Raw genomic sequence first — 25,356 nt, forward strand, 5'->3', positions numbered from 1 at the left:
CCCCCCATGCTCCCTTGCTCCATTCGCATGGTGGAAAGAAAAAAAAGTCTCTTCCGACGGCGCCGTGCAGTCTCGGACGTGGTTTCAGTCAACAGTAGGCCCGGAAGTATTCGCTACCTCCGGCTCGGCGGCTCCCACACCTTGCTGTCGCTGCCGATGGTGAGGCAAAACAGGTCCCATCGACCAGCCGCCAGTTCAGGGCTCCGGTCGACAGGCCAATCAGCCTTCGTTACCGCCATAGCACCCACCATCGCGAAAGGCATAGCGTCGATGTCGTGATCAGTCCCAGTCGCAGCCTGGAGACGACAATCCTCATGGCGGCGATGGCGCAATTGATGCTCCCCATCTTTTTTCCACGCCCAGAGCGCATCACAGGCACCGTAGACTGGTGGCTTTCGGGTTCGGTTGGCTCGAATGCTGCGTTTCCGAATTACTAACGCTGCCTCTGGCTGGGGGCCTGCGGGCGGTCGCCCGGACAGAGCATGTAAAGCCCCCCTTGACCACCACAGCAGGCCTCTCCCTCTCTTAAAGAATTTGACTGCCCTCTCTTCATCGTTGTGTTCGTCATCTTCCCCGTCTTGCCTCCTACAACGTGCTTCCGAGCCTTGTCCTGTATCCAGTCAGCACAATATTTGCGTCATCAACTGTGTCAGAGCTTCTCCAAGCATCCACCTTAACTCACCGTTGAATATAACCCCGGGGTACTCTCGTCGACTGTCCCAGCTCCCGAAACCCCTCAGACAACAATCTCTCTCCTCGTACCATACTTCATCCACCGCCAACATGCCCGCTTTCATCTCTCAGTCCTCCTCGCAGTCGTCCTTTCAGGACATCAAGCTCGAGTGCGAGTCGGGCTATGTCTCTGGACAGAACTCGGAATACTCATCGCCCTCATCATCAACCATCCTCCCTCAGATCTCTCTCACCAAGGCCCACATCGACCACCTCAACAACATGCTCGAGACCATGCACCCCATGGACATCCTCCGATTCTGCAAGGTCATGTTCCCTAACCTATATCAGTCGACCGCCTTCGGTCTGACTGGTCTCGTCACCATGGACATGCTGTCCAAGATTCAAAAGGAGCACCCCAACTCCCCCACCGTCGACCTCATCTTCTTGGATACCTTGTACCACTTTCAGGAGACACACGACCTAGTCGACCGGGTCAAGGCCCGATACCCCAATGTCCCCGTGCACATCTTCAAGCCTGATGGTGTCAACACTGCTGAGGAGTTCGAGGACATGTACGGCAAGGAGATGTGGAACACCGCCTCTGAGATGTACGACTGGATCGTCAAGGTCGAGCCCCTCCAGCGAGCCTATGAGGAGCTGAAGGTCGCCGCCGTGCTCAACGGTCGTCGACGATCTCAGGGTGCCGCCCGCGGCTCCATCCCCATCATCGAGTACGATGATGAGCGTGCCGTCGTCAAGATCAACCCCCTGGCCACTTGGTCTTTCAAGCAAGTCAACGACTACATCAAGGAGCACAATGTCCCCTACAACGCCCTCCTCGACCAGGGCTACAAGTCCGTCGGCGACTGGCACTCGACCGTCCCCGTCAAGGATGGCGAGGACGAGCGAGCTGGTCGCTGGAAGGGCCAGGCCAAGACCGAGTGCGGTATCCACAACAAGAAGTCGAGGTATGCCGAGTTCCTCGCCCAGATGGAGCAAAAGCAGAAGGAGGAGAAACTGGCCGCGGCCCTCGAGCAGGTGGCTCTGCCCGCCGTATAAGGTGCACTCGCACAAGGGACACATCTTTGACGATTTAATGATTGAAGCATTGCATCAGGCGTTTGGGGGTAAAATTTGTCGATGAAACAGCCAGAACCGGGCGATAAAAGAAGCTCATGGTATCTGGATTCATGGGATGGCGTTGGGTAAATAGCAGGGAGCCTGAGGAAAGGGCAGGGAATAGCGCGCAAGAAACCGAGCAGATAGAAGCTGCTTCAGTTCCTAGATAGAACTCAATAAGAAAGATACCAACCAAACTCGCCGAGGGCGTGAATATCAACGATGTCGTGACCAAGGCCGTGAGGTATGAAGTTGGATGCGATAAGTGAGCGGTGATCACGAGGTCGGCCGGAGCCGCAGGCACTTGACCAGTACAGTACCCCGCGTCAATGAGGAGCAGCCGTTGCCGCCCTAACAGCACATCACCATACCAGGGCTTACTACTGATATTCCATTAACAGACCTCAACACCCTTGCCCCTCTATTATCGTTCATCGTGACACCCCCAAATCACAGCCTTGCGTCCGCACTAACAAAAAAACGTATCTCGAAAATGCAGGGCCTCGACTCCTGTCCGCCTGCTTTTCTCGACAAGAAGAAAAAGATTCTCGAGCAGCTCTCTGTTCCAAACACTGAGTACACGGATGCTTCACCAAAAGGCTCTGTAGATGAGGGGATCCGGGACCTCATTGACGAGATCAATCAGTCGACAGGGTTTGTAACGACGAGCAGTTGCGCGGGACGAGTCAGTGTCTTTCTCGAGGGTCGAAGGGTTGCCGAGACCGATGGAGAGGATGGTCAAGTAGCGGGTGTTGGTGGAAAAGGCGCAGGAGGAACATGGTTATTCGTCTCTCATGATCCGGTGCCTGATGATGGGGATGAGAACAAGGACTGGAGCAGTACATTGGGGCTTGAGGACTCAAATGCAGTTCAGCATGTGACTGGCACGGTCAAAGAGAGGAGACTCATTCATTTCAAGTTCGAGGCCATGGTAAGCAGCCACAGCATATTAGAATATACAACAAGCATGCTGAGATATCACGTAGATCCTCCACGTCCTCACGGCATCATCAGAACATGCCCAGCTCCTCCTCAAGTGCGCCTTTCAGGCCGGCTTCCGCGAGTCTGGCGCTCTCAACATCATCCCGAGCGGCAAGGATGCTGCTACTCCCATGGTAGCCATTCGCACAATGGGTCTCGCCTTTGAGTCTCTCGTCGGACACCAGGTTGATGGTCACCATCTGCGTCTGGTATCACCTGAGTATCTTAGAACACTCATTAACATCGCCAATGAGCGCTTTGCTGAGAATACAAAACGCATTGGACGGTTCCGGGATGCCTTCCGGGAGGCCGTATCTGCCCCGGCTCCGCGTCGGAATCCGGAGGGGGAAGAGTGGGAGGATGCGGCGGCGAGACGAGAGAGGAAGCGTACCGAAGGCCTCCGGCGGAAGGCCGAGCTCCAGAAGAAGCGTGAAGTAGACGGTTCAGTGGAAGACGATATACCTGGCGGGGTTGAGGGTCAGGAGCAGACAGGCCTGCTCAGCGGGTTATGAGTTGCTGTACATTTTGTATTCCTCAACACAGCCTTTATCGCCGCCAATGTCATAATGTACACGTGCGTATCTTTCCAAGGCTCATCATCACCATATCTCTATACCGATGAATCCATTTTCCCCCTCTATCTCATCCCCATCTCTTACGACACAACCTTCTCGACCCAAGACTTCTCGAGCTTCTTGACCTCGGCCTTGAAGTTCTCCACCTCCTGCCAGCAGTCGAGCGGCCGCCGGTCGTGCTCCCGCAGGCATCGGATGACCTCGTTGCGCGCGCCCTCGACGGCGTCGGGCAGGGGCCGCACCTGCTTGCGCTCCTCGAGCCGCTTCCGCATCGCCTCGATCTCCTTGCTGACGGTGTGCTGGCTCAGACTTCCATTCTCCTTGAACTCGGCGCTGTTTAGCTTGTCGTGTGCGACCTTGAGGGCCTCGTCCTCTTGCTGCTGGAGCTTCTTGAGCTCCTCGGCCACGCGGGCCTGGATCTGGAGCTCGTAGATCTTGGTGCGGGAGGCATCAGTCTGGTGGGGAAGACGTTTGTTAGTTTCAATCGAGTAGACTATGATCGTGTTTCGGTCTGCGGTTCGAATGGGGGGTGATGTACCTCGTTACTGGACTGTAGCGAGTCGACGAGGTCTTGTGAGAGGCCGTTGGGCGCTGAGCTGTTTATTGGAAAGCCGTCAGTTATCGATTGAGCATGATCGGGTCGGTTCTGGGGCATTGAGGGGGACGTACGCCTTCCACACGTGTGCGGAGATAGGTTTCGACTCGCTGGAACCCATTGTGTCGAGGGCAATGGCCGTGCAACCGATGTTCAATGCCGGCTCGTGATAGCCTTCCTGGAAATTTCCGGCGTTGTTCGGGAGCGTCACGGAGCAGCGATCAGTGAGTGCCTCAGGTTTCAATGTTCCTGGCCATCTGGCCGAGTGGCGCGGTATGTGGCGTTTGGGTGTGGCGCCTCACCGCACACCGAAACCCTTCACCGATGTAGATGACACGGATATAACGATTGAGTGACCAGCGTATTGTGCCATTTGGACATTCAATACCGACTTGAATTGCTGTGGGATAAACCAATGGTGTTGCGTATTAGGATTTATTTCTCGGTAAATGAAATCTCATTTTGCCTAGATAGGGTGTTGTGACACTAGGTAGTCATTCAGTTAATTACTTAACTCTTGTATTAATATCCAGAGTAAGGTAAAGAAACAGCCAATTCACATATACCCGGGACATGTCATGTAAGTTAAAAAAAAAAAAAAAAAAAAACACGCTATTTATTTCTTAACCGCCATTCTCTTGTCGCGTAGCAAGCACGCAGGGCAGAATTGTCACCGTCAAACCTTGATGCATCCACGTCATTGAAGTTTCTCAAGATGAAGTAAACCACCTACCGGGTAACGGCACCAACAAAGCCTCCAATAGGTAATCGCTAACGCCCCTCATACAGAGATAGAAGCAAGTGATATCATTGATGGATCAACGCGGCCATCCCGCATATGTAGAACATCCAACACGATTTCCACGACTGACTGCGTAGGCGCCGGCGGCTACCCTGGACAACCAGCTCGGATCTGTGTGGCCCATGGTCATCAATCCGATGCTGGGATCATTCGAGATGCCGTCCGTGCTGTTGACCAACACAGATGACAACATGCCACAATCGGCATTCCAGTCCCTGGCGCGGTAAAAGATGCCGGCAGGCTCCGACCTACATCGATCCTGGGGTAGAAATGGGCCGAGGTGAGTCAAAACCGAAGCATCAAGACCAATGCTCGCCAACGTCCAAAGACGGGACGGCACAAGGACGGCCTCGTCATGTCTCATGGTTCACCGCGTGGCTGGACGGAATTGATGCAAGCATCAGGTTCATGACCCGGAGGCCGGGCCGTCATCTTTTCTTCTTTTCTTCTTTCCTTTTCTGACATGGGACGGGCACCAAGAGATCCCAGGGCGGCGGAAGCGAGGGCATCTGGCACTTGTTCATCTAACCTGCGACGTGCTAGAGGCTTGTCCCTGCTTGTTCATCCCGCTTTGGCAGTGAAGGATGCAGAGGCTCGCAGGCCGTCAGCCCACCTGAGGCGGCGGGCATATTTCCGGCGTAGAGATAACTGACGTCGAATCTAGATTCCATCAACCACAAGGCGAGGATTTCAATTGTCAGCGGGCCGGCCTCCCACTCTTGGCGGTGATGACTTTTGCAGGGCTATCTGGGCCCTGGCCCGAGTCGAGTCGACAATCTTGACAAGGGGCACGGATCGGAAGCTGACGGAGGGGAGGGGCTCTGTCGAACAATGGCAGGTGGATTGCGAGCGGCGGTGCTTGAGTTGATTCCCATGATTCATGGCATGAATGACGGATCTAGCCCTCCAAGTTTGCCGTGTTCGCCGTAGATTGTTTCAGTCAGGCCATAAAGTGTCCGCATGCGACGGCACTGCGTCAGGAAACAAAGCCATTGAGGGCCGGAGCCGAGAGGGGACTGTCCAAACATCAAACAGAACAGAAAGAAACAGAAACAAGAGAGGGGCGACGATAGCGTCACGGGCATTCTCAACTGGATGCCTCCGCGAGGTTGACGTCTCACTCGCGGCCGGCGTGCGGAGCATCGAGTGGCCAGCAGGCGCCGAAGGAAGAGGGACCGGCGTCGTCTTGGCGCTCCCGGAGCCAACCAGTGACAGCGTCGGACCCCTGAAGAGCTGCTGCCCGTCGCTGTACCAAAGGGGAGGGCACCCCTGAGCCAGGCCCGTTTCAGAGGCTTGGGGGGTTGCACCGCCGGCAGCCACTGGATTGATTGGCGATCCCGCTTCGCTCGCGGCCGAGAGCTTGGGATATTCTTGGCAGATCTGACGTCCCATAGGCCAGACCGCTGCGTGGCCATGGAGTCCAGCGCAGCCCAGCCGTTGCTGCGAGCGCCCCAGCCGTACTATGTAGCGTGCAGAGGGCGATGGCTTTGCTAAGGTTATCTGGGATTATTGGAGGCGCCGCCAAAGGAGGACGCCAGCGCTTAAACGGTCGCTGGTTCGTTGCGCCTTGGGTCCTTCCAGCTCTCGTGTAAGACGCCCACGAGCGACACTACGATAGAAAAAAACGTGGTTAGGCAAGAAATATTGGATATCTTAGACCGCTGGCTCCATTTCCCAAGAGGGTCTTGGCTAGGAAGGCTAGAACACACAATCACACCCTCCAAGAAGGCGGATGAACCAACCAGTCACGAGCTTGACTCGCATCTTGAAGAACCTGCCAGGGGTGGAGATAGAACCCCCCTGGGGAGGCGATACAGGGGATCATCCGAGGGCCCCAGGGGAACGGACGTGAGCATCTCCCCGCTGGGCTAGCAGACGACCGCAGTAAATCCTTCCATCCAGCGCTAGCGGTCCGTTTCTCTGGCTGGGGGCTCGTTTACATATTATCGCCGTGGCCGCCCTCGACACACGAGGTGCAAGTTGGGAGGCGTCATACCTTCATTCCTCTCTCGTGTGCTTTGCGCTGTTCACGGTGGTTTTATTCTCCCCCTTCATTTCAATTTTTCATCGGTCCATTGTCCTCTTATAGACAATCCATTCTTGCCCGAGGCTGGTCCATTTCTGCTGCTTCCGGTTTCATTAGATCACGACGACGACAACTGCTCACCAGCTGCCCGCCACAGCCGCTCTCGCGTGTTTGTTTCTCGGTGCCCGGTTTCTGGGTCTTGGGACGGAACATTTTTTTCATCTTCTGAAATCATTCAAAACATAGGTCTCTGCCGTCCTTGTTTCTGCCGATCTCATCCTTTCTCGTCTGTGTGTGCTGCGACAAGCGCCTTTAATTCCTCCCTCGCACAGCACCACATAGCACAGCACCAGCACCGCGCGCCAAACGTCGATCGTCTGCCGCCTGCCCTGCCTTTCTCAACTTTGCACTCGCTTTTCTTCACGACGTTCGGTCAATCTCTTCTCTCTCCCTCTTTTGCAGATCCTCTCTTTCCGCCAACTTGGAGATCACCAGCTAGTCCTGGCTGCATCCCCATCTGCATCTGAGCACAAGCACCTCGTGGACGAGGTGAACGGGACGTCATTGAGCACCGCGCGTGATTCGATTCCAATCGCCCTTTGTTCTGCCCGGATTGCAGACACTGTTCATTCATTGTTCTCTTGGACCTTCCCATTCTTCTCCGTCATCGCCTTTGTGCGCCGTGTCACCATTGTTGTGTTGAACACAGCCTTGATTCACCCAAACTACCACGACTACACCGCTGAGCACCGCGCTCATCATCGACAAGCAACCCTGATTTTCACTTCTTTTTAACGACCACGACAAACGACTGACTACTCACGATCATGTTCTGACAATTCTGAACATACAAATCACTAAAGGAGGAACAAGCGCACATCTACTCTCTTTCAATCACCGTCGTCTCTTTCTTGTTCTGGGACAAACCTCTTCCCGCCGCGAACAGCGTCCATTCACTCTCTCATCTCTTCGACATTTCCCGATAAAACAAGGCATATACCGCTCATTTTCTCGCTCTTTGCTCCTAAAGGAGCTGCTACTACTGCTACACCTAACCAAACAAGATGGATTTCTACCGGCGCCGGATCGCTAGTGCCAACTCCTTCATGGCTACCTCGACCTTGCAGAGCCGTGCCGAGGCGGCTCACGCCAACCCCGAGCAGGCTTCTTATACACCCAACTACCACTCGAGTCTCGATGGCGTCAATCAACCTATGAATCTGCTCTTCAAGGATGTGCTCTGGTGGACACTGGGCATTATGGCCCTCATCGTTCTTGGCATCCGCATCTTCGAGATCCTCTGGGCAAAGCTCCGCCAGGTGTCGACGCTCAACGTGGCCGGCAACAAGCAGGGCTACTGGAGAACCTCGCAGTGGAGCTGGATGCCCGATCTCAAGAAGCACATCATCTATGCGCCGTTGTGGAAGAAGCGTCACAATAGAGAAATGAGGCTCTCTTCCGCCATCAGCATGGGTACCCTCCCCTCACGACTTCACTTTGTCATCCTCTTCATCTACCTCGGTAGCAACACTGCCTACATGTTTGTCCTCGATTGGGCCAATGAGAACAAGATGGCTCTCTGCGCTGAGCTTCGAGGCCGCTCTGGCACTCTGTCTCTGGTCAACATGGTGCCCCTCATCATCTTTGCCGGACGCAACAACCCCCTCATCGCCATTCTCAAGATCAGCTTCGATACCTACAACCTGCTTCATCGCTGGATGGGTCGCATCGTCGTCCTCGAGGCCATCATCCACACCATCGCCTGGGCGATTGTTGCCGTTGACGACATTGGCTGGGAGGGCGTTGGACATTCCATCGCCACCAACCTCTTTGTGGGTTCAGGAGCAGTCGGGACGGTGGCTATGACCCTCCTCCTGATTCTCTCGCTCTCGCCTCTGCGACACGCCTTCTACGAAACCTTTCTCAACGTCCACATCGTCTTGGCCTTTGTGGCCTTCATCGCCACCTGGGCTCACTGTGCCTCGTCCGAACTCCCTGGTGGTCTTCCCCAGCTCCCCTGGATCATGGCCATCATGGCTCTCTGGTTCGCTGACCGCCTTGCTCGCATGATCCGGATCGTCTACGTCAACTGGTCCGCCAAGGGATGGACTGACGCTTTCTGTGAAGACATGCCTGGCAACGTCACCCGAGTAACACTTCACCTGCCCAGATACGTCGACGTGCAGCCCGGAACCCACGCCTACCTGCGATTCTGGGGCCTCTGCGCCTGGGAAAGCCACCCCTTCTCCATCGCCTGGGTTGAGCACGTCAAGGACTCTTCCCTGCCCGTCCTCGAGAAGGAACCCTTCAACGCCATCGACAAGCCCAACACGACCACCAAGGTTTCATTCCTGATTGGTGCCCAGACCGGCTTCACCAAGAAGCTCAACGATCGCGTCTCCTTGTCCCGCCGACCCCTTCGCATCAAGGCTGCCATGGAAGGCCCCTACGCCGGCCACAACAGCCTCGACTCGTACGGTCACGTCATCCTCTTTGCCGGCTCGACTGGCATCACGCACCAGGTCTCGTACATGCGCCACCTCCTCCAAGGATACAACGACGGCACGACAGCGACTCGACGCATCACCCTCGTCTGGATCATCCGCGAGTACGAGTCCCTCGAGTGGGTTCGCCCGTACATGGACGTGATCCTCCGCATGCCCAACCGCAAAGACGTCCTCCGCGTCCAGGTCTTCGTGACTCGGCCTCAGAACCCAAGCGACATCGTCAGTGCTAGCGCCACAGTGCGCATGTTCCCAGGACGGCCTAACATTCCCCTCCTCCTCCAGAAGGAGGTCCAGGAGCAAATGGGAGCCATGTGCGTCACCGTGTGCGGTCCAGGTGCCCTCGCCGATGACGTCCGAGAAGCAGCACGCGGAGTCCAGGGTTCGAGCGTTGTGGACTTTGTCGAGGAGAGCTTTACGTGGTAATGAGCGAGCAAGGGGCCGTGAAAAGGAGAGGGGTTTCTTTCAAACTGTACATATTCAAGGCAAAGGACAATTAACTATCTCGGGAGGGTGACGTGTGGTTGTATATGAGGAGCGCGCGAACCAACGCACTATTCTAGCATTTCCATAGGCTCAATGATAACATATAGATCTACTTCATTCATGTGTGAGACTAGTGCCTTTTACGCCATATCCTTGGAAGCCTTTCACCCCTGGTCTTTACGAATCACGACTTGAGGTGTCATTGTAGTAGGTAGGGAGGCAAGTAGGAAGACAACACCAACAATTGAAGGAAATGCATGGTATAATCGAGACTATGTACCGTAGGATCTCACTTTTGTTCGTTGAGTTCATATCATGCCATGTATGCCTACGTATCTGTTGCTTAGGTATGAAAAGATCATCTGGTCAACAATCATATCCCCAAGGTTATCTATCAGTTGCTGGTCACAACATCATCTGCTCAAGCAAATTCCACCATGCCCTGAATTATTACACTACAGTCGTACCTTATTTTGTACATTGACCCCCCATTGATCAACCAAACAACCTTCATCAGTCCACCAGATATCATGGCAAAACGCTCCCAAAACATGAAATGCACACTGATCATACCTCAACACCTCGCCTCACCGAGGAAACATCATTATCCCTTGGCAGGTCAACACTCCCCAAGACACCTCGACATCTCAACCAAGATACGCTCAAACCTTGCGAGGGCGTCCACGACGGCCCTTGGCCTTGGAAGCAGGCTTCTCGTCTTCCTCCTGTTCTTCAGCAGCGTCTTCATCCTCATCGGCAACAGGGGCTTTCTTGGCGGCGGCCCTGCGTGGTCTTCTGACTGCGGCAGGCTTCTCTTCAGCTTCATCCTTCGTCTTCCGAGAAGCAGTCTTGCGCCCCTTAGTGGGAACCGGGGCAGGAGCCTCATCGTCCTCCTCAGTGTTCTTGGTGGCGGCCTTTCGCCCTCTCTTGGCAGGGGCAGGAGCAGGAGCAGGAGCAGACTCCTCTTCATCAGTCTCGTCCTTGACTTTCTGGGCCGAAGCTCGGCGTCCCTTCTTAGCGGGAGCAGGAGCAGCGGCAGGCTCCTCTTCATCAGCCTCATCCTTGACCTTCTGGGCTGAAGTCCGGCGTCCCTTCTTAGCGGGAGCGGGGGCAGGAGCCTCGTCCTCAGTCTCATCCTTGACCTTGGCCTTAGCAGCAGCCTTCTTGCCACGGGCAGGCTTAGCAGGAGCGGGCTCCTCCTCCTGTTCATCCTCCTCCTTCTTAGCCTTGACGGCCTTGGTCTTGCGTGCCTTCTTAGGCTTGGGCTGATCCTCGTCGTCGTCGTCAGCAGCCTAGATATTGGGTTAGCAACGTTGGTGGTACAAGTTGGCTAAGAACTTACAGCGGCAGCAGCAGCATCCTTCTCCCTCTTTCTCTTTTGAGCAGCCGTCAGATGGATGCCCTTTTCGCCGAGCTTGTTCTTCTCGGGATCCTACATGATAGTTAGTTGAGCTGACCAGCAAGGCAACCCGAAAGACTTACTCCATTGAAGTCTTCGGGATCAATGAATCCCTGGGTGACGCAGCGTCGAACCTTTTCCTGCAGATCAGGATGGTCCCTGGGAGCGTGAGTACAGAGACAAAGCATGGTGCAGGATCAATACTTACCCAAGCTCATCGTAACCGTCGATAGCATCGCAGTCAAAACTACCATCGCCCTGCTCGCAGAGATCGCGGACGTTCTGCAGCTGTTGACCGGAGACACATCCCCTATGGTACACGTTAGCCAGACTGCTGGGTTTGCGACTGCGACTGAAACTAGGGCATCTTACCAATGCTTCCACGCCCAGCTTCCATGATCTTCAATGGTGACCCAGCTGCCAAAGCGGAGCATGCCCTTAGTGATCTTCTCCTTGGTCTTCTTGCACTCGCTGTCCTTGCAACCAGCGCGGTTGTTGGGGGACACCTCTGCGACGCCGTTAGAAATCATGGTTCGTCATAGAGTTTGGGGGAGAAGCGGCCGCAAGAAGCGCGACAACGGCGCCCACGAGAACATGAAATTTCGAGACTCACCAATACGGTATTCGCCCATCTTTGCGGTGGTAGGAAATGTGCTGTGATGCGACGAAAATGGCACGAGAGAGAGGGAAAAATATGAGTCGAGAGAGACAAAGGGTGCAGACAGAGAGAGGGGCGAGCTTCGCTTGGGTTTGCGCGCGCGATCTGGAGAAAATGGCCAGGGTAAAAATCAAGAGGCGCAACAGTGTGAGGAAATCAAATATCGGCCTCAGACCTGGCGGGAAAGGAGAGGGAATTTATAGATATCCCTTCGCCTGTGAAGTAAAAAAAATAGGCAGAGAGTGAGAGAGGGGAGATGAGGTGAGAGATTGAAAGGAAGGGTGAAGTGGGAGGCGCTGCCAACGCATGGAGCTTGGGAAGGAGCTGGAGCTGGGCTGGGCTGAGGGAGGTGCGAGGTGCGCGCGACGCGTCGTTCGTTTTTCTTCCAGGCAGGAGCTACCCAAGTCACAGGCCCCCTCCCTCACCACCACCATAATGCGCCCCCGATAACCAACCAACCGGCAATAAATTAAAATGCAGATAAAGAAAGCTAGGCATCTTGGAAGGCAGTGCATTGATCTGCAGTTTTCATTTTCCTTCATTATTCACGCTTTCCCCTCTCTCTATATGCCTTGAATTGTCTATTTAAAAGAACCCATTGTCTAGGTATCTATCTAACCCCAGCTGAAACGTTGCACCATCTCAAAGAAATGGGCACCACCCAATATACATGGCTGCTAGGTTTCTAGGGTCAACAGCCTGCTTGATCAGCTCCTCCACCTGTCCTTCGACTCCTAATGGAATGCTCTCGTGCGGGAGCAATCCCTTGACTTTGCGCTTGATGCTGTCTACCACACTCTGCGGCTGCAGCTTGACGCCTACGTCTCCCCTTCGATGCGTCCGCTTCTCCTTCTGTAGATCCAACGTCGGGTCATAGATGAATGCCTCGAGAATTGTCATGAGCGTCTCTTCCTGTTGTCGGAGGATACTCAGAGTCAGCTCACACGACTTGCGGAACGGCCCTTCATAGCCATAGATGCCCATGGCAGCCACCATGTTGTGAGTGAGCCTAAACGGTACACGCTCGGGCTTGGCAAACGTGAGACCTTTGTCGAACAGGCAGTTGAAGTCGACATGAAAGACTCCTCCATTGCCCTCTTCCAGGTTGACGTTCTCGCCGTGCCTGTCACCAAGTCCGAGAATCGTGCCCACCATGGACATGACGGCGCATGAGCGTGTGTATCGCAACCGGGCACTGAACCAAGCCGATGGGTTGGGGAACTGCTGTGTGAACCACAGCTGAAGCACTGGTGGGAACCGACCGAGAACTTCATCTGTAAACACTCTTGTCTTGCCATCTGAAAGACAGGCTTCGTCCATCAGCTGCTTGAGAACAGTGTAATCAGGATAGATCTTCCGTGAAGCATAGAGACCAATGAGGATGTCTCGCATGGTTTTAATTCCCGGCACCCACTCGATGATACCGCACTCTTCGTTGAGAGGTGTGACTGCGTACGTTCGGATGTAGAGCTGCCTTCGACTAGATTCGGCGTCTCGCTTCAACGATCGATTGATCAACCCGTTGAACTCCATCAAACGTTGATCAGTTCGCAGGTCATCCTTTGGCTTGATGAGGAGCATGTAGAGCTTTCCATCACTGCCTCGTGCCGTGAGTCGTCTTGGTTTGGCGAGCGAGCTAAGCACCAAAACATCATCCAGGAAGGACCCAATCGTCACCACGTCTCTCGAAAATGCCTTGTGTTTCTTGACGTATTCGGATACAGCTGGCAGTGTCGCCGTCAGAGAGCCTTCGACAGGCACGACCAACGGGCAGGGTGTGCATTTGTGGTTGAATCGAAGGTCTCGAGTGAGACTGGCGTGGACCGTCTTGTTGCCATGGAAGTCTCCATTCTGACACGCCAGAAGTAGCTGTTCCGCTAGCTTCTCTCCCATCCTCAGTAGGTACTTCAGGTCATATGTCGAGCCTTCTACCTTCTTGGATACGCTCCTCAATGCTTGGAGGATCTGAGTGCCCCGCGCTTTTCGTTCCGACACTTGTCTGGTTGTCATGATGCCGATCAGACTCCAGAGTGCCTGCCGAGGGTGAGCCTCGACAACCTTGACAATTATATGTGTGAGTCGATCGAAGACGTTCGGGTTTTGGTGCGCAATACGGGCGACGATCTGCGGCAATGCCGTGTAAAAGACATACGCTGGTAATCGGTGAATATACTTGTCGAGGAAAGAGTGCAAAAGATTCAGTTGTTCCACGCGTCTCCGATGAAGCTCACGAGACAGTGAGACTTTGCCTTCAGGTGCCTTGTCCACCTGTGCTCCCAGGTCCAGCCAAAGGGTCAAGATCCTCGGGAGAGTCTGGTAGAGATACTTCGTTCCTGAGTTCAGCGAGCGCACGTAGTTTTCAATGACAAGCCTAGCAACCTCGCCCGTAATGTAGTTGTCGCTCTGGTCATCAACCTTGAGCGGTTTCTCGGCCTCAAGGATCTTCTTGTAGTGTCGGCCAAGGTAGTAGTGTCCTTTCTCCCACGTGGAGTACGTTTTGGGCGGCTGTTGATACTTCTCGCGCAAGGCTCCGGCATGCGTTTGACCAGCGCTGTCGAGCCATTTGGCAAGGAGGAGTTGAGCCCTCGCTGTCAGCAGTTTTTGTTGCGGGCTCAATTTGGTGGAACTGGTGCTGGTTGAAGTTCCTGTTTGTGTCATGAACTTGTTGCTCTTGATAGCTCCCTGGAGAATCTGAATCGCCTTGCGGTGCTGATCTTCTCTCCAGAGCAGCTTGGCATTCTCAATGGCAGCACCATCGTCGCCGAGCTTGGAGGCGTGTAAAACAGCGTTGAACGACTGGTGTAACGAATTCGTCTTTCTCGCAAGCCGTGCGCTTGACAGCCACAGGCCCGAGATGTCAAGGTCAGTAAATGCTGGCCTATTCGCGGTTAGTGCTGGGGACTCTCTGCATACTTTGTTCAACCTGACTTACCGGCTGAGTTCCATAGCTGCTCGGCGGATCCCAAGAAGGTATTGCTTATCGTTCACATAAGCACCTAGGACCTCAAGTCTTCGATCCAAAAGGGACATGGACTTCTGACGCGCCACCTCGTCTTCTATTGGCGTAGCCATGATTATCTCCAGGTCGGTGAGGATGTGAGCCTTGAGGAGAAGATCGTGACAAGCCTGGAGCGATGCAGTAGATGAGGTGCTCATTGATGCCGAAATCTTTCTCCTCATGTCATTCACGAGGAGAGTCAACTCGGAAAAGTCACTCTTGTTCCTCAACTTGGTAAAAATGGTCGCGACCGATATGTTGAAGTCCTCGACGACATCGCCATGGAATCGTTTGCTGAACTTGGCCAGACTTTGCCACCTGCCCGTCACCCATGCCGCCTCCACAGCATAAGGCATGATCTTGTTGTCTGTCGAAACATCGGTATGCATTCCCTCAACATGATTCAACAAGACCTCTGTTTATAATTAGCCAAGAACGACAAGGGGGTTTCTGGGTTCCTCACCGTGTTGGCCAGCCTGTTTCAGGCAGTGAAGCAAGTCGATCTGGAAATCGACGTTGTCGGGGCTTTCTGCTAGTTGCATTTCATACCAGTTCTGTACCGCAGTCCATCTTCCGGCCTTGCGGTGGCTCAGGATCTGCTGGTTGATGTCGAGAACATGAAGATGGGCCGATATTCCGTCCAGCCCATCGGGTTCATCGATATTGGCGTAAATGTCCTGGAGCTTCTGGAGAAGGCGAGTGCGCTCATCTGGCTTTCTTTTTCTCTGTTCCATCTTTTGGGCATGTTGCTCAAGGTGAAAGAGAGCCCTGGCGTAGTCGTTGCAATCGATGGCCCTTTCTGATATCAACTCGGCAGGTATCATATCTAGAGCTTCTTGGACCTGGGTCAACTTCTCCTTGTCGGACTCGGTGAGGCGCCCTGCGGCTCTTTTGGTCTGGATCCATCTCATTGCGCAGTCCACAACCCGGAAAACGACCTGAACTCCATTAGCAGGTGAACCTTGCCAGGTGTTCCACAACTTACATGGCAAAATCGCTTCATTTCCTCCTTCTCCTGATACGAGGCGTTCTCTGCAGGTTGATGCCTCAGGATGTTGAGTAACTCGCCGAGGACGTCGTCCTTTTCTTTCTTGGAACTTCTGAATCCTAAAAGGAGATGCAGAACCAAGTGTGGGATAAGGTATTCTGCGATGATGACGTCTCTGACGCGAATGACACGCGCAAGAGGCTCAAAGATCATATCTGCAAAAGGGGTTTGTCCCTTTCGTAAAAGATCCAAGACGATGAATCTTAGCCAGGTTGCATACGGCTTCGGGGGAGTGGTCGCATGTGGTTTAGGGGGACTGAAGATCGGGTACTGAACCTCCAAAGGGGCCATTGGCGCAACAACATAGCGGGAGCCCAAGAAAGGGGCCACTACTTCTCGAACAGCTTCTGGCATCGCAATGTATTTCCGATAGATCTCGCTGCCACCGAGCATGCCGGTGCCTTCCATGGCGCACGCGGCCGTGATGTCGCAGCGATTGAGCAGCTCTTGCATGGCGAATGACAGGAATCCTTGAAACTTGTTGTCAGTGGTAGACAAGAATGCAGGCACAAGTTCATGCTCCAACAGAAAAAGGACGAAGTCTGTGGTTTCTTCGGACGTCTCCAGATTATTCAAGATAACCATGGACCGCTGTTCCCTCACTGTCTCGATCTTGCTAGGATCCAGACACCCAATTAGGCCCATCGCCTCGGTACAGAGCGGAGCAATCTCCCCTGGAAGGTTGTTGTACGTGCAGACGCAGTCAAGAAGGGATCGCATAAGCGCTGCAACAACAGCGTCTGATTGCTGACTGGCGGCGGAAGCATGCAGTGCGTTTTGGTTGGTTTGAAGGTATGAGACCAGTTCTGTCAGTGCTTGGAGGACAACGCCTGAGTTTTCGTGCTTGATCCGCTGGGAGAAGGCTTCTAGGGTTTCCTCAACTAGTGGAGTTGCTGGTCGGTGTTGTTCCAGCTTCGTCTCCACGTCCTTTAGCTCGGGAATGTGGCGAAGGGAGGGTAGCTTGAGGATATATCTCGCGATCATGCCGTCGTAACGATTGACGGTGGTCTGGAGCATCTCCTTGGCAAGCAGGGCTGTTGACTCGTTCAAGGAGTCCCAATATTGGGTAACCACGTAGAACGTGGTCTCCAGCAGCTGCTCGACGTCCTCTTCATCAAAATAGTTGAGCATTGCCGCCCAACAGGAGAAACTGGCTTCCCTCAGAGTGTCCTGCGCCAGCGTAGATAGTAGACAGGCGGCAATCTAGTGCACATGTGAGCGGTGAACCAGCATGGGACCCAGAGTTTCTCACCTGTGGCCTGGCGAATCTTGCCGAGTCCTTGATCACGCACAGCATTTGTTCCATAGCCCGAATGTATCGCCGACGTTCTTGGAATGGAAGATTCGGATCATTGATGACTTCTGTGAGGCGAGCCATAAGGCCAAGAAGATGAGATTGAATGAATCGAGGAGTTTTCTCCCCTTTCTTCATCGCCCTGGCGTCCTTGTTCTCTGCTAGAATCATTGAAGCGATGGTGTTCAAGGCTTTTCGGACCTGCAAAGGCATTAGAACCTGACATAGATTGGTGAGTATTTGACTTACGGGTGCCTTCTTGGATTCGTCTGCCTCGCCCGCCACCTTCAGCAACTCCATAACAGTGAGAACAGGCTCTGTCTGGAGAAGCTCAATGATGGGCGCAGTGTGAAAATGAGTCGATATTTCGTTCAAGCGCGACTTTGCAAAGGCAGTAATGTCTTCAGTCTCTTGGATCAACAATAGAGCAAGAGTGGCAGCTAGGTTCGGGGGATCCATCACCACCATCCAATCTCTTGGGTCCTGCCGGGCCTCTGAAATCTTCTGGATCACATCTTTCTGCTTGTCAAGCACTAGCCATGGTACCGCGTGTGTCTGGATGACAAGAAGCAGCTCGTTAACCGAGACCTGCAGTAACTCAGCGATCACACGGCTCATCTGAGGACGATGAACCATATCCTTGGTCGCCATGTATGCCAGATTTGGCCAGAAAGGCTCAAAGAGACCACGGGGTGTTACTCCGCGGGCTTCTGACAAATTCAACAGCTCATTGAAGGCGAATGCCGAGACGATGTTGTTGCTGCTTCCCAAGTATTCCATGAGCTTGATGAGGACCATGTTAAGTTCGTCTTCGCACACGACTGTGCCCAACTGGCCCCATGCCATGATGAATGTCTCTGTTAGATTGGCACGGTTCTTCTCAGATAGCGACTTGAGAAAGGCAATTGAATTCTTCCTGTTGCGATGCACCAAATCCTGGCGCTTCATCGGAGACGTCCCATCCGTCGCGCTCGAACGTACACTACCGTGAGCAGCGTCGACTTGGAGATCAGGAAGGGGCTGATTGGCGATGCCCTTTCTACCTGGGTGACGAGTCGGGAGCACCATACGTGCAAAAACTGGCTCAGGTCTGTCAAGAGAGAAGGTTGCCAGGACCCTCCCTGCAGCGATGCGGAGTTCCCTTAAAGAACTGTTCAGAGACTGAAGACACCACTGACCCAAGGCGGATGTTTCCAAGTTCAGCAGTTCTGTATCATCGCAATGTTGGACCACTCTTCTCAGCGCCAGCATAGCAGCAACTCTTGGACGGCGAGACTCGGCGATGGAAGGCAAACGGACCAACTTTGTGAAGAGAGCTTCAACCCGAGACCTGTGAAGGATGGCCTCGTGGGAAATTGTACGACCTAGCCATGAATTCGTCTCACAAACGGGGCACTGTAAATCAGCGGCCTTTGGTTCGACAGCATCGGACGATTCGGGCTCACTGTCAGCAAGACAGCAAATTCGTGACAAAAGATCAAGGGCAAGGCACTGGTGCGTTTCATCGACCGTCGGGAACGCATCCCTTTTCTTCATCAGTGTCGAGGCATCAGCGTTTGAGGCATCACTCACAGGTATTGTTGTTCGAAATTCGCCCAGTTATCATCATCTTCCTTTGAAAGTTCTAAGCTCTCCCTAATCGAATTCACTAGGACAGACATGGCGCTATGATCTTGGGATGAGACTTTTCTCCGTTTGGTCCGGTCCTCGGGGTCGACATCAGGTTCCTTATAGGTCATTGACAACGCTTCGATCGCCTCACGCACATACTCGTCCTGAAACTTTGAAGGATGCAAGTCGTTGTCAAGCAGTTTCGGCTGGGGAACGGCGGTGACTTGTCGCAGAGTTTGTATCGTTCTCTGTTGAGTTGTCAGCTTCCGGCAAAGCCTGATTGAGGGTGGTTTCCCACCCATATATCTGTTTCTGCTGGCATCTCTGGATACAGCAGAGAAGTTTCGTCCACAAGCTTGGATACTGCTAACCGACCAAGGGGTCTATCGCCAATGCATGCCTTTGCGATTGTAGCAAGCGCCACGCAATACGTGCGACGAGTCTCCCCGTCAGTGGAGCCTAGCATTGGCGAGCTGTCAGGACTTGATGCCATCTCGCCGCAAAATAAGACTAGGAGTGTGACGGCCTTATTGCGAAGTGAAACGCCAACTCCCTTCTTATTGGACAACGCCCGTACAATCTGTAGGGTTTTCTGAATGATATGAAGAGGCGAGCCCGGAAATACAGATTCGTAGCGCTTCTGGAGAGACCGCATGTCCACAAGAGCGTCGAGCAACCATACCACACTCTCCGAGAACGACGAAACCATGTCAAACGCTACATCACCGAATAGTAGGGGATAGGATAAGGCATCTCCGAGGCTTAGGCACTGTTGAAGAGCCTGTGGCATTCGTTCGACGCGGTAGGTGAGTTGGTTGAGACGGGATAAATCGTCGCCCAAGTGTCGGCTTACGGCAAAGTCTGGAGGAAGGGACAGGTCCCTGAGGATTCCTTCTGAAGAAGGCACAATTGAGAGATTCTGTAGGTAGTCAAGGAGACCTAGTATCTGTGAGTAAAAGGTGTCTCCAACCCCATAGAGCAAGACCTACGAGACAATGTGGTACGCAGATAGAGCATGATAGCAGGAGCCAAGTCCCACAAGCTCCGTGTCTGCGCTACAGTGAGTATCAAGTATTGAAGAAAACCCTCAATGCCCTCCGTAAGCTCGACGCATTGTGGATGCCCAAGAAGCCTCAACAGCTGAGGGAGCAACCAGACCCACAGAGGTTCTTGGCCGCGAAACATGAACTCTTGACCATTCACTTTGTGTTTGAGAACCAATGGTGTCTCCTTGATGGTGAATTTGAGAAAGTTGATTGCCTTGATGCCCTCGGTGCGTACATGGGCCCAGTCGAGGAATGGATCGTCCAACCGAATGCCATCCAGGACAACGCGAGCGTAGACGTAAAGGAGCATGTGATTGTTTTCGACACGCTCCTCGGGGGTCTTGAGAAGTGCGGGATCATCTTTGACGCGTTGGATGATAGCGAAGAAACCCTTCAGCTCACTGTTCTCGTCCGACCTAGATGATTTGGTTGATGCTGAAATGTTCTCCACGAGCTGGGCAGCTAGGGTTGATGGCGGAGGACCGGCAGCAAAATCACCGCCTGAGCGTCCGTGATCAAGCAAAGCCGCCCTGGGATGAATATTTCCGGCCATGACGCATGAAGCATCGTGATTCCACGCTGGTTTGGATGGATAGCGAGGGATGGCTGAATTCAAGGTCCGACCAGGCAGAAGACGCGACGATGGGTAGTGGGGCTTAACGCGAGTACACGTGACCACTTTACATGGTCCACTGCCTGGCTGGCATCTTCCCACTTGTCTCTGACTAGGAGGGGAACAGGAGATGTGAGAAACCAAGTACTGTCAATTTTTGTTTCAACTATTTTCAGGTATCAAGATATTGTAAAACTTTCTATACAATATATTACATATATGAAGTTCATGGCTTATTTGTATACATGTTCTTTCTTGATAGTGACCTTATGCCGTGGTGTGTGTTAGTTGGTGGATCATGTTCGGTCTCAAATGCTTGAATTAGATGCACTTGCCTCCTACAACTACCTACCTACTTACACCACCAAATTTGACTCCATTGACGAACATGTTTACAAACAACAAACGCCTGAACTTGATCTGAGATAATTCATTACTTCGTGGAGAACTTGTCTCCTTTCTGTCGTACAATTGTGCGGCATCCAGCCAGCCTTTGTCCTTACCGTTCGTACCGGACAGTTACCACATCATGCGTAACTCCTGCGGGACCGTGTTAGAAGGATGGGGTCTTTAATTCATCTTGATTTTTCTTACCTCCAAGTTTGACCTTGTATGTGATTTCTGCTGACCCATAACTGGCTTCGATGACTCCCTTGAGACAATAGTACCGATGCCACCCCATGCGCCTGACCTTGGCAGTTCTCTTGGCAGAGGCAGGGATCTTTTTCAAGTCAAGCGAGAGCGTCCCGATATACTGTGTGCTTGAGTCCAGGTGGATGGGGGTCTTTGAGTCGTCGCTATGACTGAATATTTCGATCTCGGTCTGTGGCTCATGGCCAAGCATGACGGGAAGGTCACACTGATACTCGATTGTTGACGGTTTACCCTCGGGGTAAGACTCGCCCTGCTCATGTCAATACCGGGATGTTATCAGCCCTTGTAAGTGTTGTTACCTTTCTGATGAACCAGCACATTTCAGTGACTACCGTCTCCTGCTCCTTTTCGGACCAGAAACTGCGACATGTCAGCGGGGACTTGAAGAGCGACCCGAACTACCCACGCTTCCTTTGGATCATGCCTCATCATATCGTACTTGGTCAGCAAGCATACTCCGTACGATCTTCTCGCAACTCGGGATGCAACCTCCACCCGCGATATTGCTGGCGAGTACCGACTGAGTCCATGGATTGCCGCGCCCTTGACGACGGCAGTCCATCCGCTCTCCGGTTGAAGAACCTCGGTTTTGGATGAGATGGCCTCCCGCACACGGGACTTGAGATATCGGCTCTGGCCAAATCCTCCAACCATGATCACAGCAGCAACACCATCTCCTGCCATCTTGATTTGCTCCTTGATGAGGCAGACAATATCTTTCATGATAGGTTCAAAGATCTTGGTCTTCATGTCCTCTTGCGACATTGTGTACCGGTTTCGCCGCAGACCAAGGCTGGGTTCGACCTTGATTGTCAGGGGCTCGCCCTTGGGAGAAAAGGTCTTCTTGAACTACGACACTTAGAGCTGGGGCACTTTTGGGGGATGCATGGATTACTTACGGACTCAAATTCGTTCAGAGCGACTATGAGCCTCTCATCAGTCCAGTACTTTTCACCATGGGTTTGCTTCAGATGCCGGCGGAAGCGGGTGTTGAGCATCGAGGAGCCGCACTTCCCACCAGTGCCCTCTGTGACTTCGTTGACCTCGAGCTTGCCGACTTGTGTGACTTGATAGGAGATCAGATCGACAGTGCCACCTCCTGCGTCACAAACAACAAACTTGCGCCCTACTTGTAACGTGGCAGGGCTCAGAGTCTTGAGGGTATAGAGTGCTGCTGCTTCCTACACGCCAGTTAGGACTGCAATCTCATCCTGATACCGAACATACCGGTTCCGAAATAAGCATAATCCTTTGATGTCCACAGAATCCAGCCATTGCAGCTGCCCGCTCTGTGGCCTGCTTTGCCGCAGGTGACCAGATCGCAGGAACTGTCACAACGAAGTCCATGGGGGTCGACCTCACTACACTTGGCGACAACCGTGCCTCCAGAATGGTGACGAAATGCGCGTGGAGGCATGATAGGTATACCTTGGTCAGATCTTGAGCTGACTCTCCATCCTTGGTTATTTGGCCAGTGTCGTCTAGCTTCCTGCAAGGGTTACTTGATTAGACCAAGCGACTGAAACGACCACAGAAGGCAGACGAACAGTTTGAAGTATTTACTTCTCTTGGCCGACTCGGGAATTTGAAATCCCCATTGCCATCCGTTGGCGACCTTCCGGAGCTCGGTCGGCACCTTGGGACTGCTCTTGGAGGAGCCGACGGCGGGCCAGCTCGTCACAACATGTTGAACATCGGGCTGATGGAGGTTAGTGGAGTGTCTCGAGATACAAGGGCAGACCAGACGGCTTACTCGAGTTGTATCGGCCCAAGCAACCCCTGAGTAAGTCGTTCCGAAATCTATCGAAACGATGATTCTTCGGCTGCTCATGGCTGATGGTTGCTATCTCGAGGTTCCCTGCTATGGCTGTCTCATCGCTATATCAACTGCTGGTGACACAAGGCGACCAGGTATGGCATTCCGCGGGCCTCTTTACAATGAATGTATCGGGGCAAGGCGGCATTCCAGTCGGATTATTCGGACCTGCAAATGAAATGGCGTTTTCGCTTAGATTTCGCTTCGTCGACGCTTCATTGGGTATGACAGAGATCAGCAGGGCTTCGGATCATTTTTCATCAGCACCCGACCAGCTCTTTTGGTGGCCACGACGCTGCTGTTGCGATCCTTTCGGGCCTCACTGCTGGGGGGGAACTGGGGCCTTTGCTTGGGCCTCATTCACCGACTACTGGAGGCTGCGACGACCAACTCATCGCCTGCCACTCCCCGGCCTCACGCAGGGCGTCGGATCCAGTAGGCGGACATGGTTTGGAGCACCGTGCTCTTGGCCCTGCATGCAGAAAACGACGGTGGGAGGCCAGTCACAAGGTCTGTGGTGGAGCTCTGAGGCGAGACCGACTTTTTGTGTCACATAGCGGAGAGCGAGTTGGGTGCGTTAGGTAGCCATCGACCAGCGCCTAATTGAGACACAGCCGTCGTCCAACCGGACCGTGAGGCTGCTTGCTTGGGTCTTTATCGCGCAACCACGGCGTTTATTGGCGATGCATCGAGGGAATGACCCGGTCGTGCCACATGTGGCTTCACTCCATCGTGTCGGGCTGAAGCTGTCGGACTCAGTTGAGCTTGGCCTAGGTTAGACGGTGAATCGCCCTCAAATACGCTGCTGACAGCCTAGATGACATTTACCCTGTGTCGTCATTGAGGGCAACCGCCTTGGAGTCTATCAGCAAAACACCATGAAGTCAGAGGCCGGAACTCCGGCTCAAAATGGGAACAAGCAAGGACCAGCAGAACAGAATGGCCCGGTAGGAAAGGGGACCTCTCCTCAGAGCCCTGATCTCAAAACCAAGCTGACCAACGAGACCCATCTACGCCGCTTCACCGAGAATGTACTGGACTCCCGGCAGCAGGAAATCGAGAACCGAGAGACTGAGAAGAGCAAGCTCTCGGCCAAGGTTGAAGCCCTGGAGAAGAAACTCGCCAGCGCCCAGAAACAGCTTTCCGAATCCCGGAGGGAAACCAAGAGCAAGGCCAAGCAGCTACAGGATGCCCAGGAACAGATTTTTCGTCTACAGCCCAACAGAAAGGACATTACTGAGACCGAGGCGAGGGAAGCCTACAAGAACTTGGTAGGAAACGTCCAGCGGTGGGTTGAGAACCGGGTCAAGGATATCCTTGAGGATCTAGAGAGTGGCCGTCTCAGGTCGAGAACAGTTCCCCCAGAGGCGTCGCGCTTTGTTGCCCTCCTCAGAGAGCAGTCAAGGCGTTGCCTGAATGCCGACCAGTCTGATGAGTATCACATAATGGGGGCCATCATGAACTACCTGTACCTTGCCTTGTTTTCGAAATCATTCTATTGTCCCCTGGATGACACAGAAGAGGATGGGACCCTAATGTGGCTCGACGAACTTCAGAGCACCATGTCTCGGCTCCCAAGAGGTAAATCTCCCCTGTAAACTCCGTTATACCTGAGACTAATTTACTCTAGATGAGGCCCAATGCAGAGAGTGGAGGAGCGAAACGCTCACAGCATTGACACATCAACCCATCTTTAAAACCCGACGGTCACGATACCTCCATATGGTCACCAATGATTTGACCACTCTCCTCTCAGTCATTGCTCCCAGGACACCTCCTGCAGAGCTACACAGCTCAGTTCGCCGCAGCATTGTTGAGCCCGCATCAGACCTTGTCCATCAACTCCATCTGGCCTCAAGCTCCTTCTCATTGAAATGGCCCGCCCCTCGCACGGCCGCGTCTAGACTGGAGGTTTACCAATGCCTGAATCTTGCGAGCAACGGCATGATTCTCGATCTGAGCGGAACCAAACAAACCTCGCCGTCACGACGAAACGTGTCGTACCTCTTTGACGTTGCCCCTGGACTATTCGTCGAGAGGATGGAAGAAGGAAAGAAACAGGGCGTGAAAGCAATTGTGAAACCCACCGTCCTCGTCAACAACGCAGAAGGCGAAGTAAGCCAAGCACCAACCGTGATGAGATGGCTATGGGACAATGCACCGTCATCACAAGGTCCCAGCCGAAGCGTGGCGAGAGGGCCCGCGAGAAGTAAGAACCCCCGTTCCGGTCACCTTTCCAAGCTCTGACCGTGTGTTTAGGGACGGCTGGGTCTGTAGTATCGGCATCGACCAGACACAGATGAGATTTCATGTGTGAGGCGAGTTTCTTTTGTTAACGGACAGGAGTTAGCGGACGATGGATGACAAGGCAATGAAACATATAGACGCACGAGGGCCATCACTTTTGTATGAGTATCTCCAGAATGTTGATGACGTCGAGGCTGGTATTCCAGCTC

The 25,356-nt window shown here is 53.4% G+C and overlaps 6 protein-coding genes and 2 pseudogenes across 8 annotated transcripts, besides 2 other annotated features; 4 read left to right on the plus strand and 4 right to left on the minus strand.

The window, feature by feature from the left end:
* Window positions 1-426: 426 nt before the first annotated feature.
* On the plus strand, window positions 427-1,734 carry NCS54_00415400 (Hypothetical protein; the record flags this gene model as incomplete). The annotated part of the gene is made up of 1 exon (XM_053149703.1): window positions 427-1,734. Exon 1 carries the CDS (start codon window positions 784-786, stop codon window positions 1,732-1,734), a length of 951 nt encoding a protein of 316 aa, XP_053005678.1. The 5' UTR covers window positions 427-783.
* A 553-nt stretch (window positions 1,735-2,287) lies between these two features.
* NCS54_00415500 (TRNA(Phe) 7-((3-amino-3-carboxypropyl)-4-demethylwyosine(37)-N(4))-methyltransferase) lies at window positions 2,288-3,287 on the plus strand (the record flags this gene model as incomplete). The annotated part of the gene is made up of 2 exons (XM_053149704.1): window positions 2,288-2,725; window positions 2,781-3,287. 2 exons carry the CDS (start codon window positions 2,288-2,290, stop codon window positions 3,285-3,287), a joined length of 945 nt encoding a protein of 314 aa, XP_053005679.1.
* Window positions 3,288-3,430: 143 nt separating this feature from the next.
* On the minus strand, window positions 3,431-4,192 carry NCS54_00415600 (annotated as a pseudogene). Its single transcript has 3 exons — window positions 4,020-4,192; window positions 3,889-3,946; window positions 3,431-3,805 (listed from the first exon to the last, which is right to left on the minus strand).
* Window positions 3,431-4,192: a sequence feature.
* Window positions 4,193-7,837: 3,645 nt separating this feature from the next.
* Window positions 7,838-9,703, plus strand: NCS54_00415700 (FAD-binding FR-type domain-containing protein; the record flags this gene model as incomplete). Its single annotated transcript, XM_053149705.1, has 1 exon — window positions 7,838-9,703. The coding sequence occupies one exon, from the start codon at window positions 7,838-7,840 to the stop codon at window positions 9,701-9,703; it is 1,866 nt and encodes a 621-aa protein (XP_053005680.1).
* A 722-nt stretch (window positions 9,704-10,425) lies between these two features.
* NCS54_00415800 (PARP-type domain-containing protein) lies at window positions 10,426-11,794 on the minus strand (the record flags this gene model as incomplete). The annotated part of the gene is made up of 6 exons (XM_053149706.1): window positions 10,426-11,055; window positions 11,106-11,195; window positions 11,246-11,321; window positions 11,371-11,472; window positions 11,535-11,670; window positions 11,776-11,794. The coding sequence occupies 6 exons, from the start codon at window positions 11,792-11,794 to the stop codon at window positions 10,426-10,428; spliced, it is 1,053 nt and encodes a 350-aa protein (XP_053005681.1).
* A 668-nt stretch (window positions 11,795-12,462) lies between these two features.
* Window positions 12,463-20,370, minus strand: NCS54_00415900 (Non-specific serine/threonine protein kinase; the record flags this gene model as incomplete). Its single annotated transcript, XM_053149707.1, has 9 exons — window positions 12,463-14,698; window positions 14,753-15,233; window positions 15,282-15,756; window positions 15,804-17,069; window positions 17,119-17,361; window positions 17,410-18,685; window positions 18,733-19,019; window positions 19,070-19,710; window positions 19,761-20,370. 9 exons carry the CDS (start codon window positions 20,368-20,370, stop codon window positions 12,463-12,465), a joined length of 7,515 nt encoding a protein of 2,504 aa, XP_053005682.1.
* Window positions 20,371-20,929: 559 nt separating this feature from the next.
* On the minus strand, window positions 20,930-22,915 carry NCS54_00416000 (Hypothetical protein; the record flags this gene model as incomplete). Its single annotated transcript, XM_053149708.1, has 8 exons — window positions 20,930-20,970; window positions 21,025-21,334; window positions 21,384-21,444; window positions 21,491-21,933; window positions 21,984-22,265; window positions 22,312-22,573; window positions 22,632-22,783; window positions 22,838-22,915. 8 exons carry the CDS (start codon window positions 22,913-22,915, stop codon window positions 20,930-20,932), a joined length of 1,629 nt encoding a protein of 542 aa, XP_053005683.1.
* Window positions 22,916-23,745: 830 nt separating this feature from the next.
* Window positions 23,746-25,203, plus strand: NCS54_00416100 (annotated as a pseudogene). The gene is made up of 3 exons: window positions 23,746-24,481; window positions 24,531-25,109; window positions 25,160-25,203.
* Window positions 23,746-25,203: a sequence feature.
* Window positions 25,204-25,356: the final 153 nt, after the last annotated feature.

The sequence above is a fragment of the Fusarium falciforme genome, chromosome 3 (genome assembly GCF_026873545.1).
Source record: "Fusarium falciforme chromosome 3, complete sequence".
Lineage (NCBI taxonomy): Eukaryota > Fungi > Ascomycota > Sordariomycetes > Hypocreales > Nectriaceae > Fusarium > Fusarium falciforme.